The sequence below is a fragment of the Phyllostomus discolor genome, chromosome 4 (genome assembly GCF_004126475.2).
Source record: "Phyllostomus discolor isolate MPI-MPIP mPhyDis1 chromosome 4, mPhyDis1.pri.v3, whole genome shotgun sequence".
NCBI classification, from domain to species: Eukaryota; Metazoa; Chordata; class Mammalia; order Chiroptera; family Phyllostomidae; genus Phyllostomus; species Phyllostomus discolor.
Window position 1 is genome coordinate 164877172 of NC_040906.2, and position 17370 is coordinate 164894541.

Genomic DNA, 17370 nt, shown 5'->3' on the forward strand with positions numbered 1-17370 from the left:
GGCTTTGTCAAAGTCGAGGGGTGAGGGTCCATCAGCCCCTTTTGCTGTAGCCCCTAAAGTCCTTCCTTGGGGGCCTCCCACGTGGTCATGCCTGCCTTAGGTCATTCCCCCCCTTGGGGAATCTTACCTGTCATTGGCTAACCAACCAAGCATTGGGGGCCAGTTATGGATGAAGTAAAAGAATCAGAAGCAGTACTCCTGCCAGGGAGATAAGCTTGTGTCTCCTTGGTGGCTTATGGTCCAAGGTCTCTCCCTCAGCCTTAGCCTTGGTGGGGGTTACAGCTTCTGAAACCAGGCAGGGCATTCCCAAAAATGTATTACTATTTACAAGTCTCTACTGACTGGCAATTCTACTGACATTAGTACCTCTGTAACATTAATACTGATAGTGAAAAGTTCTCTAAGATCCTGATATAATTTTGGAACTGTGAGAGTCCAAATTTTAGTAAATTTTAGTTTTATGGAGAGATTATACACTTTCATTGTTAGAGAGTTGGCCATAATATATGGTGTGTGTGTGTACGTGTGTATATATAGTGGCTATTAGCCAGAATATTTGAGTAAGCTAAACCTTTCTCACCAGAACTGGCTAACAATTGTGCTGTGTTTTATGCTTAGTTGGATTTTGTACGAGAAACCAAATTTTGAGGGGCATTCCATCCCCTTAGAAGAAGGAGAATTGGAACTTACTGCTCTCTGGGGGACAGAAGATATTTTGGAAAGAAAAGAGGAGGAAGAATCTGCTAAGCCTGTGGTGATTGGTTCATTGAGACATGTAGTCAAGGTAGGTCATGGGGAAATCCAGGGTCCGTCCATCTACCCACCTAATATATTTAGTTATTGAATGCCAGGAGAGAAAAGTTCATTTTATGAAATAAGTCATTGGGGAAAGAAATTGATTGATGTTTATGGATTTACTTTCTATAATTAAAGTAGCTGTACACTTTAAATGAATTAGAAAAAAACCATTTTATTAGTTATTTTTTCCACAATAAATCTTGAAGGTTAATTTCTCACTCCTGGCCCCCACTCCCATCCAGTTCTCCAATGTATGTCATGTAATAACCTGGTTTTGATGAGTTCTGAATGAACAGATTTTTCTTTTATTTTTAATTTAGTTTTTTTGGTTGAGTTCTGATTGCCTCAAGTGGCTCATAGGAGTTCTATTTTGGAAAAATAAATATTCCAAAAATAATTCAGTTGATAATTCAATTTGGAGTTTTATGGGTTTTAAAAACTAGGTATTGGAAGCAACTTTAAGGATTGGGTAAAATTTCCTTGGTTCCTTTTCGTATCAGAGTCTTTCTTTGTGGCTGTTGGGATTTGACAATTCTTAACCTTTAAAAAATATAGTTAAGGGTGTTTTCCAAGTGGAAAGTTAAAATGCACTTTTGTGTATAGTAGGGATGGATATTGGGATGCAGTAGGGAGAAAGGGGATGTTCTAAACCAAGAAAGACTAAGGATGAGTGAGAGTTTTTAAGTAAGTGCGTGATGTGATAACCCTGAGTAAGACATGAGAAAGCTCTTTTTAAAATGTCAGAGTTAGTGGAATAATCTGCCTGCAGTTTTTATTTATTGCTCAAATAATATTGGTAATGCAGCCGTGTTTTAAAATATCATCCAAATCCCACCATCATGAACTTTTCTGAATTCTGTGTCTTAGTCATAATCTAATCTGTATTTTTGTGTAATTGTAATCTAAGTACAGGCATGATGCTGTTTTCCTTTTTTTCCACCTAACACTTTAGTTTTCAGTCCTTTTCCTCTTTCCATACCATTTTTCTGAAGATCACACTGCCATCAGTAACATCCCTCATTGATTTGCAGCTGGGGGGAGGTATCAGAATAGGTGTATTCAGAAAGGTGGGGAAGGGAAACGAAGTGTATTGGTAAAGAGGCCTCCGTTTTGCCTGAGAATAGCAGGCAAATGAATGCTTTTCATGTCACTACATCCTTTGGGGTTTCCATTGCAATGAAGTACTATTATTTATTTTTCTTTCTACTTTCTGTGGAACTTAAGGTTGCTTCTAGTTTTTTACTCTTTCAAATAACACTCCATGAACATTTTTGCGCAGAGAATAATTTATACATTTCTGATTTATTTCCTTGGGGTGATTTTCTGAAGGGTGTCATATTAAAAGGTAGGAACACTTTTATGGCTCCTGATATATCATAAATTATTGTTATCATTTTTACATATTGTGTTTATGGCTTTTTTGAAACACAAACATAAGTCGCCATGTATATTTTTAAGAAGTTGATTGAATTTGCTTCTTTTGGTAATGTTTGAGAGAGCCTCCCCTGAACTAATATTCAAGTGCTATTGTTTCTTCTGTACATTAGTTCACCTAACTCAGCAATCAAATATTAGAAAAGATTTGATTAGCACCTAGGCCCTCAGCCAGGAGAGGCCTTTGAAGAATGTTTGGTAGACCATGTTGGACATGCAGGGCACGGAACAGCAATCAAAGTGCAGAGATTTGTAATCACCCTAACTGTGCTTTTGCACTAACTTAGACCAAACCAACATCACAGAGGTTCAGTCATAGTGGGGAGAGTTTCCACAGGGGACTTCCGGGCACAGAACCACAGCCCAGGACGACTCCTGACACAGCCACCCTGCAGACCAGATTCTCGGGGCTGGGTGGACCCATCAGAACAAGTGACTGAAACTCCTGTCACCGAGGAAAGCCAAGCAGTCATTCAGTGAGGATGAAAGAAATAAATATGTTCCAGAACTCTAACGAAATACATTTTTGGTGATCTTTGCTTGAAAGTAAAACTCAGACACACGATGAAAACAGTGTGTCTTCCTCAAAAGAGCACGTATCATTCCGTTGTGGGTGAAAACAGGAAAGGGACGAAATGACTGCTGCTCTGTGTGTAGGTAAAGCTTATGTTAGTTGTTTGAAAAGCTGAGCTCACTGTAGAGTTACATAAATGGTGTGATTATTATTGTGTGTGTATATATGTGTTTCTTTTTCAGGATTACAGAGTTAGTCATATTGACTTATTTACGGAGCCAGAAGGGCTAGGAGTCCTGAACTCCTACTTTGATGACACTGAAGAAATGCAGGGGTTTGGGATAATGCAGAAGACATCTTCCATGAAAGTGCACTGGGGCACGTAAGTGTTTGTTTTACTTTAAACACACTTTTAATGAAGCTTTTTTGGGCAGGTGTTGCACTGGAAAGAAGACTTAAAATGTTCTGTCTCTGATCTGTTTGTTCTTAAGAAGTTATTGACTAGAGGGTTGGTATTTTTCTTTTTACTGAGGCACATAGCATGCTGATTCTTTTGTACAGCTCTGACAAACAGTAACAATGTCTTGCAGGAAGTGCAGGGGGAAAATGCATGTTTAATGTAGGGATTTCCTTATCACGGGGGAGCCTGACTCATTCAAAGCTGAGTAATTCAAAGGGTAATTCTTAGCATGTGCCCCTGGTGTTTCAGGCGGGAGAGAGGCCAATACACGTGGTACTTCCTTTAACATTTGCACACAATGCTGTCCAAAGCCCCTAGGATGCTGACTTCACAAATCACAGGAAACTGCAGGAGTGTTTTGAAGGAAATGGGACTATCTCAGGTGGGGCAGAAGTGAGGACAGAAAGGGCAGGCTGCCGCACAGAAGATCGGTGACTCTAACGTGGAGTGCGCAGCACACGACGTGTGAAAGGTGTCCATGTAGATGTGGGGAAAAGAAACCTGGATGCTAATGTTCCTTTATATTTTATTTCAAATCGTCTCCTTTTAAGATTTTTTTGCATGTTTTCTAATAAATTCATAATATACATTCAGTGGTAATGTATAACCTATAAATACTCATGTATTCAGAGAATGCACAAAAATATTTATTAGTGGGATATGCATAGGACAATGCATACGTAATGTATCAGATGGTAAGTGCTACAAGGAACATAAATTATAAAGAGGGACAGTGGTAGCGCTCTTTTATACAGGGTGGTCAGGGGAAGGTCTGAATGGCGTAACACCTGGAGGAATGCCCTGGGGATGTCTGAGGGAGGAGGGGCAGGGGGTGGCCCAGGCAGGGAGCACAGCATTTGCAGAGCCCTACTGGGCGTGTGCCTGTGTGGGGAGCAGGTAGGAGGTGCAATGGCTGGAGTTGAATCAGCTGGGAGGAAGTTGGTGGGCAAGAGGCCTCAGGTCCTGTCAGGCCTTCTAGGCTTTGGGAAGGATTTTGGATTTCTCAGAGTGGCATGGGTAATCGTGAAGGAGTGTGATCTAACATGTGTTTTAGAAAGGTCACTCTAACTGCTGTAGAAAATAAACTGTGATGAGGCAAGGGAGGAAGCAAAGAACCAGTTAGGAGGTGGTTGTAGTTACATAGGCGAGAGGGTTTGGTGGCTCAGACAGTGCGACGGTGCTGGTGAGAAACAATCAGATTCTGGTACATTCTGAAGGTGGAACTGACACCACCTGTGACAGGCTGTACGTGAGGTGTGAGTAGCTGAGAAACGTCTAGGGTTTGGGCCCCCGGCCTTTGTTGGAATCTTGAAACATGAACGTAAGTCACAACGTTTATTCAAGGGGGTCACCTTTTTAGTTCATTAAATGTGTTCTTTTGGTTGATGTTTGAAAGAGCCCCTCCCCCCAACTAACCCAACTGTTACTGTCTCTTCTATATGTCAAAAACTCTGCAATCAAATATCAATAGAGGTTCAAGAAGACTTGGAGGAGCAGGCTAGGAGGAAGAGGGCAATTCCAGAGGTCAGTCTTAGAGAAGTGAAGTCAGACGTGCCAGCTGGACATTGAAGTCAGAGGGCAGGGAAGAGACTGGGCCCCTGAGACTGGAGTTCCGGAGGGAGGCTGGAGGCATAAATTTAGGAGGTGTCAGCGTGGAGAAGGCTTTAAACCGTGAGCTGGGTGAGATGTCAAAGGGAGTGAGTGTAAAGAACAGAGCCGCGGGCAGTTTTATATTTAGTGGTTGGAAAGAAAAGGAGGAATCTAAACAAAAGAAAAAATGTCCTCATCTCTTACTGCCTTTAATTCTTTTGCCATCAGTGAGATTTAAAGTATGAGTGTTGAGAAATATGACTTTCCTTAGAAAAAAATGAACTAGGCATCTGCCATAATGTTTTAATTTCAATAAGCGGAAGGTGTCCTGACTCAGGCTTGGGCTGTGTGGAGCCTAATGAGCTTCATTTAACATTTCTTACCTTGAGGGTAAGTTTAACTTGTCTCATGGGTGGTGGTCACACACTTGTCATAGCTTTCGTTTGTGATGGGCTTCACAGCACAAGCCTCTTCTTCCTGGCTGTTCACTGCTGCTGCCTCTAGGAGATGAGAGAGCTATCTTGGATGTCAGTTCAAAGTTTGGGCACAGTGAACTTGCTTGGTCAGCAATGGGACCAGGTCATTAGTGCTTTTACAGATCTTGAAGGGGAATCCTGATGGGTCAGGAGAAGTCACTGACAATAAGTACCCGAGCTCATTTTGCCTCCATCCGAGCACCAGTCCCCCCGATCTGGTGTCAGAGAGCTCTTTGCTATGGGAGGCGTTTTCAGCAATTCCATTAGGAGATTTATGCAAAACAAGGGTGTGACTTGTCAGATTTTTACTTAGGGAAAGGAATAATTTCAAGATACAGTTTTCTTTCCTATTCTGTTGAGCATAGGAAAGATGTACAGAGGCAAGGGTACATCTTTTGGGGGGTATATTTCTCATAAGAAACAAAGAATTTTAAAACTTCAAAGGAAGCATAAAGAGCATCTGTTTAACCAAGGAAGACAGGCTTTGGTCATTTCCTCAACGTTAGGATTAGTTGTTAGCAGAACAGTTACTAGAATACAGGTTTTCTGAAGTCAAGGGACAGTTTTTTTTAGTAGCCAAATATGTTTTATCTATTTTATTATGAAGTAATTGATCATATAGAAGAATGTACATGTATATATGAATTATGGAGCCTAGTGATGAAACAAACCCTTGTGTGCCCACCACCCGACTCAGGCCCTCACCGTTGCCCATGCGGCCGCAGCACCCTGTGCAGCCCACCCCGGTCCCATCCTCCAGACCCCTCCCCATGTATGTAACCACTCTCTGGAATTTTGTGTTCTTCTTAAGCCTTTATTTTACAGAGTGGCCCTATAGCGTCTGTCCCTATAATATTTTAGTTGTCCTTGCTTTTGAATTTTATAAAAATATTTTCAAAGTTCCCTGTTGCTTGTTCCTTTTTCCCTGCATTGTTTCCAAGATTACCCATATCGATGAGGATATTTGTCTTTTCTTTTTGTTACTATATAATATTCACTGTTTATATTTCCTTGTGGAGTGTACCATATCAGAGCCCAGCTTCTTACTATGAAAGTTTTCAGACATAACAAAAGTAGAAACAGTTCAGTGAACATCTATATACCCTCCACTTAGATTTAATAATTAATATTTTGGTGGCTACAACCTAGGCATGTGCCCTGACCGGTGTGGCTCCATTGGTTGGAGCATCAACTCATAACCGCAAGGCTGTGGGTGTGACTCTCCATCAGGGCACATGCCTAGGTTGTAGGTGTGATCCGCAGTCTGGATGCGTGTGGTAGGCAACCAGTTGATGTTTCACATCAGTGTTTCACTCTCTGTCTTTTCCTCTCTCTCTAAAAGTAATGAAAAAAATGTCCTGGGGTAGGTATTTAAAAAATTAATAATCTGCCATTGTTGCAGATGCCATGACCCTTTATCCCCACATACTGCACCCTGCATCTCTTTGTGATGACATTCTCCTGCATAACTGTCTTCGTCACATCAAATAAGACGAACAATGCGTTGGTGATGATATTTCATCTGTAGCCCATAACCAAATTTTCCCGGTTGTCGCAGGAATGTCTCTTATGGATATTATTTAGTAATCAAGAGCCAAAGTTCATATAAACGTACTCTGTTGTCTCTTTAAGTCTCTTACTCTCTGAAAGACCCCCTTCTTTGTTTCCCGTGACGCTGGCATTTCAAGGCATTCGGGTCAGCTGTCTTAGAGAATGTGCCACACTCCGGGTTCGTCTCTATTTCCTCATGATATCACTTAACTTGTGGCGGGGGGGCTCTGCCCATAGGGCCCCCTCAACCACCACAGATGAGAATAAGTCTACCAAGACATGATCTGCTTTGGGAGGAAAGGTGGCCAATCTTTCAAAGAAGAAGGGCCAGGAGCCTGTTCCTCATAGGCTTTTATTGGGTTTATTTACACAAGAATTCAGGTAAAGCTCATTAATCATTGCCAGGCAGTGAGGATCAAACAATAGATAACAAAGAACTCTGAGGGCCTATTCTGAGTCAGGGTCAGATAGCTAAAGAGCTGTAACACTTTGAGGAACAAACTAACTTCTTGTTTGGACCCTCACCATTTAACTGAGAACATTCTAAACAAAGCAGGTTTCACAGGATTTTACTTATTCTTTCTTAGGCCTGATTGCCCGGGGAACCCCCCCCCCCCGCCTTTCCAGCATAGGGCTGCACCACCCTCTGTCATTGTTTCAGGCTTAGGTGGAGCAAGGGAAGTAAGGCAGCCAAGAGATTCGGAGATTTCTCGCAGACAGTGAGGACTCAGGTTCTGTCAAAGGCGAAGGGTGAGGACCCATCACCCCCTTTTGCTACAGCCCCCAAAGTCCTTCCTTGGGGGCCTCCCACGTGGTCATGCCTGCCTTTGGTCATTCCCCCCTTGGGGAATCTTACCCATCATTGGCTAACCAACCAAGCATTGGGAACCAGTTATGGATGAAGTAAAAGGATCAGAAGCAGTGCTCCTGCCAGGGAGATAAGCTTGTGTCTCCTTGGTGGCTTATGGTCCAAGGTCTCTCCCTCAGCCTTAGCATTGGCGGGGGTTACAGCTCCTAAAATCAGGCAGGGCAGTTCCCAACAAACTTGTTCCTCTATTGCCTGAATTTTCTATGTTTCAGGGGCTGGGTCTAGATGTATGATCAGACACAGGGTGAATGGTTTTGCAAAGGATACTTCATGAAGCTATGGCCACAGACCACTTTTTGCCATGTATATATAATGCACACCTGCATTTCTGTGCACATTATACATGGGATTGTCATACCCAGTAATATACCCGTGGTATGTAATCATTATAACCATGTATAATGCGCATCCCTATTTTCCCCTCAAATATTTGGGCAAAAGTGCACATTACACATGACAAAATACAGTATCCGTGTTACATCACAAAGGTGGCACGTGCTGGCCAGCTCCCCACCCACGATACCAAGCTGGAATGCTTGGTAAATGTGGTGCCTCCCTCACCTCTCCATTGTAAAGTACATTTTTCCCTTTGAACTTCATAGGCCACCTTCTTTTGAACAACCTCAAAGTTGGCACATTCATATGTAAACTTTCGAGTCCCCTGTTGGTTTCTGTAAATAGCCAACATTCACTGTAGCCACGTCTGGAGAATAACACTTGGGGTCCAGCTGGAAATTCTGTTTTTGGTTTAAGAGCTAGTGAACAAGATAAGACGAGTTTTTTTCCTGTGACTTAAAGGGCATTTCTAAAGCAGTAACTTCATATGTTTATTTAAAAAAATAGATGAAGGGAAAGTGTTGTCAAGGAACATGTACAAAGGACCCAGGGACCAAGCCAAAGGGAGGTAGGATTGAGGGTGGGAGGTGGGGTGGGTGGGGCGGGGGGAAGTGGTGGTGGGAACATGGAGACAACTGTACTTGAACAAGAATAGAAAAAATAAATGTATAAATGGACATTGTTGTTACTTCAACAATATTTATTTGCATGCATACATTTGTTAGTTTTTTTTTAAGAAGCCCATACTTTATAGTTGTACTGCATATTCATAATATAGGCAAAAACCCATTACCTAACTACATAGGACAATAAAAGAGCACCTTTAGAAACTGAGTAACACTGCCCGGAGATAGTTTCCCCACTCCTGAGGGCCTCATGAATAATGCATCTTGTTGGAAGAGAATTCAGGAAAAATGAATCACTATCTTGTTGGAGTAGAATTTAGGAAAAATGAATCACACTCTGTAAATGAGTTTGCAAACTCCAGAGTCCACCCGACATTCAGACGTGTGGCTCCCGGGAGGCCCTCAGTGCTCACTCCCCGAGGAGCGGTCTCAGGAGAGCGGCCTTTCCGAGTGTGTCAGTTCATGCTGTCTGTCAGCACGTCCCTCTTCACCCCAGTGATTTGCTTCTGTCGGTGTTAGGTGACAGAGTCACATGCTTCCAGGGCAGTGAAGCGATTAGCGTTGGGTGAATAAATCCCCTCTGAACTCAAACTATAAAAGGAAAGAAAGGCTTAATGAGCTGGTACTTGGGTCAGCATCATTTCAAAGCCTCGGAGTCACTTGTGTATGAGCCATCCATTGTGGTTATGAAAACCTGAGCCCATTCACTTGTGAGGAGTCAGACTTCGAGGCCCTGGGCTTGTTAGCTGACTAGCACTGCTGATGACGAACTGCCGCTGTTTACCTCGGGCGTGAAGCGTGTGGAGAGCACCGGGTTCTGAAATACATCTAATGCACCCTTCATTGTTGTGCTGAAACGTCAAGGAGGGCTACAGGACCCCACTCCTTTGGCTCCTGTTTTCGTGTGGTTCAGGGGAGTGGCAGTGGTAGTATAAGATAAGCCTCTTTTTTCCCTGGGGTTGATTTTTTTGTTGAAGTGTCTGTAACATTTGTACATCATAAGTGTATAAGCTGAGTGAATTTTCAAAGTGTAACCATCACCCAGATCAAGAAAGAGAACACAACCAGGACCCCAGAACCCCCTCACATGCCTCCTTCTGGTTGTCCCCTCGCTGCCACTGTAACAGTCGCCCCGACTTCCGACACTGGAAGCATTTTGATCCTCCACACGTACACCACACCCAGCCTGTCAAGTTTGCGTGTGTGTGTGGACTAGTTTTCAGTAGGATTTTGATTGTAAATCCCTGTATAATTAGGGAATCCTTAACAAAAACTATCACCAAAAAAAAAAAAAAAAATGGGCCTTTGGGCCAAAATTGGGAGCAAGAGAAAAGCAAAGAGCAGGGAGAATCAGACCCATCTGCTGGTGAGTGACCTCATTTCCAGCACCCCGCTTTTGGCCTAGTGTTCCGGGAACACAGTAGAGGGCCCGGCCAGGACACTGGCAAGAGCTGGAGAGCGGGAGTGATCGCGGAGAATTCTGAGTTCATTTATGGAGAGGAATGTAATAGCCCTCATATAAAAATCACTTCTCCAGCCACCTGACCTTCCCAGAACCCTCCCAGGAAGCAGAAAACTGATAAGACTGTGTCCTGTCTTTACAAACAGTTCTAACAGACGTGATTTCCTGGTTTCCTGGTTTCTAGCACATTGTGGGAGGGGAGGGCTGCTGGGCCCCTGACGCAGAAGTTACAGCTGACACGCCTAATAAAAGTGTGATATTGAAAAGCCATGAAAATCCAAGAGCTCACAAAGCTTTGCATTCTGGGAGTAAGTAGCCTCACGACCTTCAAGAGCCCTCGAGGACAGCACTGTGCATTGTCATGCTCACAGTGGTGATCCTGAGTCATCGGGAGATGGATTACTCAGTGAACAGGGGAGATTACATGCACTCCCTGGAATGAGAGAAACTGCCATCCGAAAGTGACTCCAGCCCGGGTCTGGAGTCAGCGGGATCAGCCCTGCCTCTGGAGTTTACAGCTGCGTGGCCTCGGGCAGTTTACCTGACCTCCTCTGTAAAATGGGGACAACGGTGTTCCTTCCGTATCGCTTTGTTGTGAGGGTTAGAGGGAATTCTGTGCGGCGTTCCTTATCCAGCTGTAGGTGGATGTTAGCTGTTGTTAATTTTTGACAATGTGACAAATGAGTAAATGGGGCATCTATTCTTTGGTTACAAATGAAATGTTGCCTTTTAAAACACAGCCTCAGATTTCCCAGCCAGGGCCTCTCTACGGACACACAGAGCAACGAGGTAACTGCAGTTGCTTGAGGGTCAGCTGCGCTTTTATCACTTGGGAGTAATAGAGATGTTTACACTTTGAAGCAATTCATGATCATTAAAATAAGGGGACAAAAGCAGCCACAGCGACAAGCGAAGACTCTTAAGAACAGGCACATATAAGGGTTTATTCCGCCTCAATGTCTAACATTGCTCTGCGTGTAACTGTACACCGTCCAGGTCCGTCCACATCCTCCCTATTCTTTTCCTTGCCCATCAGTGGGTCCTGTGCACCACCAAAATAACGACGAACTGTCTCTGTTTCTTTCCTCCTTGGTGCTTAGATGGCTGGTTTATGAAGAGCCTGGGTTTCAGGGTGTCCCCTTTATCCTGGAACCTGGCGAGTACCCTGACTTGTCCTTCTGGAACACGGACGTCGCATTCATTGGATCCATGCGGCCTCTGAAAATGGTAAAAGTGAAATGTAACTGTTCTCAGAGTCAGTGATTTTTTTTGTTTGCCAGCCTGACATCAATAGGTCATAGGATGTGAGTCAGAAGCAATAAAGTAGACTTTTAAAAACAAATATGTATTAGATAGAACTTAGTGTTAGATAGAAATAATAGAAAGGATAACTTGCTAGATGCTACAGTTGGAAAAATGTAGAGAGGCCCATGTCCTTTGTCTTCAAGGCATTCTTGGCCTCGCAGGGCCCCAGATGCCGGCACAGAGCTTACTTAAGCCCACAGCAGGTTTAGGGAGTACAGACAGCGAAGAGTTAAACCTTTATGGAAAAGGAGGAGAAAGGACAGATAAAGTCCAGCTTGTGGGAGATGTGACAGAGTAGGGGATACTTAAGAGGATGAATCAAGTTGGGTCTTAGATGAGTGATTTAATTTTATTTTTATCTTTTATTTTTTTTATCCTCACCTGAGGACATGCTTGTTGATTTTAGAGAGAGGGGAAGGAAGGGAGGGAGGGAGAAGGAGGAGAGAGAGACAAAGACATGGATGTGAGAGAGAAGCATCGACTGAGACGTTGATCCATTTCCTCTCTTACACCCCTGACCGGTGACCGAACCCACCTCCAAGGGATGGAACCCACAACCTTTTGGTTCACAAGATGATGCTCCAACCGAGCCTCACCTGCCAGGGCTATTTTTTAAAATTTATTTATCTTTTAAATCCTCACTTGGGATATGTTTTTTTTTTTTTTTTTTATTTTAGAGAGAGAAGAGAAGGGAGAGAGGGAGAAAGAAAGAGAGAAACATCAATGTGAGAAAGAAACATTGATTGGTTTCCCCTGCACAGGGGTTGAACCTGCAACCCTTTGCTGTATGGGACGATGCCCCAACTAACTGAGCCACCTGGCCAGGGCCTTAGATGGGTGACTTTAAGTGGAGATATCTGTCATAGAATCCACTGCATGAGCCAGGCAGGGCTGGGAAAATGCAGGGCATGCTGTGGACCAGCCCAGTTGTAGTGACAGGAGGCTGGGCTGGGGGGCAGCTCTGGGGGCACTGGGCTGGATGTCTAAATGAATGTTGTCTTCCCAAGCATGTGCCTTGGAAAGGACCCCGTGCTTCCTCTGCCCTACCCCTCCCTGTGTTGCGCCTTGTCCTCTGTCTGGTTCTTGTGTGAGACTCTGAGCCTCGGGAGGATCCAGGCTGCAACCACCTGGCCCCGTGTGGAACGCAGTGGGTGCTACAATGTGGTAGGCACTCCCCAAGCACGCGAGACGCGAGGGAGTTCTCCTTTCAAATGTTTCTGAAATTCCACTTTGTGGTTGTCTTCTGAGTCAGTTTGAATACATTAGAAATTCAGGAAGATAACTTTTTATCTTAATTTTACCCTTCCCCCAAAGCTTGTGGCTTACTCTCCTGAGTGTTTACTGGTCTCACTGCACGTGATTTTGGGCTTTTTTTCTAAAACTACATCTACTTTCCAAGAACAAAGTTTTGTTGGTTTTGTGACTGTATCAGAGCATTCACCCTGGTTTAGAAGGCAGTTTTTAGTGATAATTTACAAAACTGTGAAATGTATGGCATTCAAGTCAGATTACTTTTGAAAAGGGCACTTACTTGGTTGTAAAAGCTCAGGTTTGTTGACAAGATCAACCACATTCCTTTCTAATTACAGTTCATTTGAGCATCTTCTGCTGTACTTCTTAAAAAGCTGCTAAATACATATTGGTGAAAAACATTCTTCTGACCTCTTACCCTGTTTAATATTTCTACATGATACCTTTTATATGTTTTGTTTTTAGTGAGTTTTGAGGAATTAAAAAAGTTTTTATTATAAAAGCGTAACAAGCACAGTAGATCCATCATTTGGGATGTTTCAAATTTTACCTAACAGTTTAATTATTTCAAGAGTCCTCCAGATCACATTGTGAACTTGGGTGAACTCCAGCAGATTTGTAAGCCGTGGGTTGCAAAATCAAATGCCTCCAGGGCCAGGCAGCAAAGAGAGCCTGGCTGGGAGTTGAACTGTGGGAGGGTGGAGAAAGGCAGACCCAAGCCGTGTCCAGCTGGAGGATGGGCACAGGGGAGAGTTAGTAAGTTTGGGAGGTGAAGGCTGCTGCCTGTGAGAATTTGCATCCAGAGATGTCAGATCTTAGGACTGCTTTTTAAGAGAAGTGAAACATAGTCATTTTGCTTTGAGAAATTTGCTCAGTTTTAAAAAAATGTGATTTCGCTCATAGGTGGAACCTAATGAACAAACTGAACTACCAAGCAAAATAGAGACAGACCCATAGATGGAGAGCAGGATGATAGCTCCAGGAGGGGGCAGAGAGGGGTGGGGGATGGAGGGATTGAGCAAAGGAGGGAACAAAGAGAAAGAACTCATGGACAACAGTGTAGTAACTGCTGGGGGTAGGGGGTGGGTGGAGATGGAAGAGGATATAGGGGGAATAAACAGTGAAGGAAAGAAAATATAATAAAGTTAAATAAAAAACAACAACAACTAAAACTTATTGGGTCTAAAAACACAGCTAACATGTAGATGCAGCTTATACACCACTTCTATGAGGCTCTGCTCTAGACTGTCTTTCTCACGTCTTCATCAGCCTTGTTGGCAATTTCAGAGCTGTGTCAACGTAAATTCAAACACCCCGAATGTAATCTCACTGTGAGGGTCTGTGGCTTACCCTGGACGGCCACGTGTAACATAAAAAGGTAATGTATCAGTGACAAGCCGTTTTTCTTACTGTGTTATTTTCTTTTCAGGGTGGCCGTAAAGTTGAATTCCCTTCAGATCCAAAGGTAAAATTATATATATTTTAAATTTTACTCCCAGTCCATCTCCATAAAGAGAATGCTTGTGTGGTTTTTATAGCACACTCTCATGGCACAAAACTGCAGGCAAAGGGAGTTGTCCCAACTTGCACGTGCCGTCTTCCGGCCGGAAGTCTTCTGGTCGTCACCCACAGCACACGCAGCCTGGCTCTCGGGCTCACGGTTGGACCACATCTGTAATTTGTAGTTGTGCTTGCTCACGGCAGGGCGTGTCAAGGCTCGCCAGCCAGCCAGGAAAGAACTTCCAGGACAAGTGCTCCCTGCTCCACAAATGCTCTTTCTGCTTCCCACATCCAAGGCAGAGTATGATCTGTCGTTTCCCCGTTTTTAGAACAACTTAGAATCTTCTGGTTCTGTAGTTTGGCCTAAGCAAAGTTCTAAATATCAGTTGTAGACGTTGAAACAAACACCAATTATTAATAACTGTCTTTTGCACCTGAGCTTTGGGCTCTAGCATATCAGGAAAAAGAATTCTGAGTTTTAAAATTGTAAGACTGTTATTTAGTTAATTTTCAAAACCACGATGAGAACATTTTAATTTGTGTTCCAGGACTTCGTGCTGTTAAAATGACTGGTTTAACGCTTAGCTATGGTGATATTTAGCTCCTTAGAAATTACTGGTGTATCTCATTTCTATTACAGGTAGTTATTTATGAAAAGCCTTTCTTTGAGGGAAAATGTATGGAATTAGAAATGGAAATGTGTAGTTTTATCGCGGAAGGGAGTGAAACGGCAGAGACTGCTGACGAGCCTGCGCCACTCGCCTCGGTGGGGTCCTTGAAGGTGCTCCGCGGCATGTGAGTACCCCCGCCCACCCGGGCCTGTCGGGATTGCGCTTCTCCCTCTGCGACCAAGTCACACAACGTTCCCCTCCCCCGCCCCGCCCCATCCCTCCCCTCCCCCCTCCCGGGACCATCCAGATTGCACAGCAAAGAATTTCAAACATGTTTTTTCTCAGCCAGTTGCGACCTGGGCTTGTCAGCCGTGTGAGCTGCTGCTCTGGGGTGAGCAAGGCTGATATGTTGGCCCATCCAGATTGATCAGATCTGCAATCTTGTGTACTGATGTTTTGGTCCAAACTATTAAACTGTTAGTTTGCTTTTTATTTATTATGATCGTATTTTGTACTTTATATATCTCATACATTTCCTTTGAAAGTGTACACTTCCAAGTGGCCTTGTAAATAGCCAAAAGTACAGATTTTGATTACTGTTTGAAAAACATCCAGTTTTATTTGGTGATGTCCTTCGGAGTCAGTTCTTATTAAACAAACACACGTGCATGCGCACACACATACACTCCCCCGGCCTCCTTTATAGAACATGGATGCGTGTTTCTTAGATTGTTTCCTTGGGACCATTCTGCTCCCCGGGGGCCCCACTCTAGGCCTTGGGGCCCAGTCTCTTGTAGAGAAAAAGTGCGATAGTCTTAATGCAGGAGTCCATTTCTAGCTCTATAACTATTTGTATTTGTCAGTGACACTGATGTCTACACTGGGAACATTTTAACTCTATGAGAACTACTACTCCTTCCTGTCTTTTCTGCTGCAGCTGGGTTGCCTATGAAAAGCCTGGATTCGCCGGCCATCAGTATTTGCTTGAAGAAGGAGAGTACAAGGACTGGAAAGACTGGGGCGGTTACAGCGGGGACCTCCAGTCTTTGCGACCTATATTAGGTGTAAGTTGAAGAGAAGCTAATGGCTAATACTTGGTGTTTGGGGAAAATAAGTGGCTAGCCTTTGAATTTTGATTTTTTTTTCCAACAGGATTTTTCCAATGCTCACATGATAATGTACAGTGAGAAGAACTTAGGATCCAAAGGTTCCAGTATTGACATATTAGGAATTGTTGCCAATTTAAAGGAGACCGGATACGGAGTGAAGACACAGTCCATTAATGTGCTGAGTGGAGTGTAAGTGGCATGACCCAGTCAGGATTTTAAAGATGAATTTTACCTTGGCTTGTGCCACACTTATACCTACTCTGACACAGAGAATTAAACTAAACACGAAATCAGTCATTTAATACCAATTGCCACAATATTTCCATAAACCGCTTTTTAAACTCTTTTTCATATAATCTTTTTTCATGTGTAAGGTAACATTGGTGTAGGCTTTGGGGTTTTATGATGGAATTCTGTACAGATCTACTTCCCTTTGTATGGAAAGGTGTCAAGTTTCTTATGGTGGAAATGAAATAATAATAGTGATTTGACATTAGAAGCCTGTGGTTGGGACCAAGTCCCGTCCCATTTTCCTCTGGCCCTACCTACACCTGCCCCATTGTATTTATTCACTCTTCTTTTGACATAAAAATAGTTGTTTCAGTGTACCTGGAGTTAGCAATTGGATGCTTTATTAATGCTAAGGTAAGTTTTTATTGAAGCATGATTAGTCAAGCCTCTTTGGGATGCAAGTGACAAAAATGGCATTTATTGGCCTACATAATTACAATGTCCTAGAGAAGATTTTGCTTCAGTGGTGGCTGGGTCCTGGGGCTCAGACTCTGTCTTCAGAACTTGGCCTCTGTCTGTGTTCTCTGTCCCTCGCCTGGGCTTTTTCTACATTGGCCTCACATCAGGCAGGCCCTTTCCATCTGGTGGCCGGTGGCGCATCACCTGGCCTCAGTTCTTCCACCTTACTCCTTCCAGTGAGGAGAGCTTCTCATTCCCACAAGAGTTCCAGGTGTGACTCTCATTCTGTGGCCTTGAGTTGGGTGCGCCTGCCCAAATCAGCCACGACAGCCAGGGAGCTGGCCCTGGCTGTGTTACGTGGTCATCGCTGCAGCCGGGATACAGGTTCAGTCCTGAAGGCGCCTATATATAGTTGGGGTGAGCAGTTCTCAAAGAACATCAGAAAGAATGGGCACAAATACTGGATAGCCACACACACACAAGCAAGTCTATAAATGTCTATTAAAAGGAGTTCTACAATTATTCTTACGATCCAGGATGATGTCAGTTACAATATATTAAGAACAACAGTATTCTTATATGAAATCATTTGACCCTGATTCTGTTGAAAGTGCCTGATGTTAGGTTTTTTTATGTCAGGAGTATTGACACAGGCCGTTTGAGTCATTCTAACCTCAATGCTTTTGTGTTTCACGGGGCCTTCCACACGCGCCCTGGAAGTTCGAGATGTGTCTACAACGTGGTATGCCTGACCTGTGAGTCACGTTCACCCAATTCTTGTGTAGTTGT

General features: G+C 43.6%; 1 protein-coding gene across 2 annotated transcripts in view; it reads left to right on the top strand.

Moving 5' to 3' along the window:
- The window catches only part of CRYBG1 (crystallin beta-gamma domain containing 1), a 108006-nt gene that overhangs the window by 71841 nt on the left and 18795 nt on the right, over positions 1 to 17370 (top strand). For both annotated transcript variants that reach the window (XM_028509694.2, XM_036024535.1), the window contains exons 6-12: positions 619 to 784; positions 2989 to 3128; positions 11216 to 11342; positions 14101 to 14136; positions 14812 to 14966; positions 15720 to 15846; positions 15935 to 16080. In XM_028509694.2, coding sequence (XP_028365495.1) covers positions 619 to 784; positions 2989 to 3128; positions 11216 to 11342; positions 14101 to 14136; positions 14812 to 14966; positions 15720 to 15846; positions 15935 to 16080 — 897 coding nt within the window. The remainder of the gene's footprint in view (positions 1 to 618; positions 785 to 2988; positions 3129 to 11215; positions 11343 to 14100; positions 14137 to 14811; positions 14967 to 15719; positions 15847 to 15934; positions 16081 to 17370) is intronic.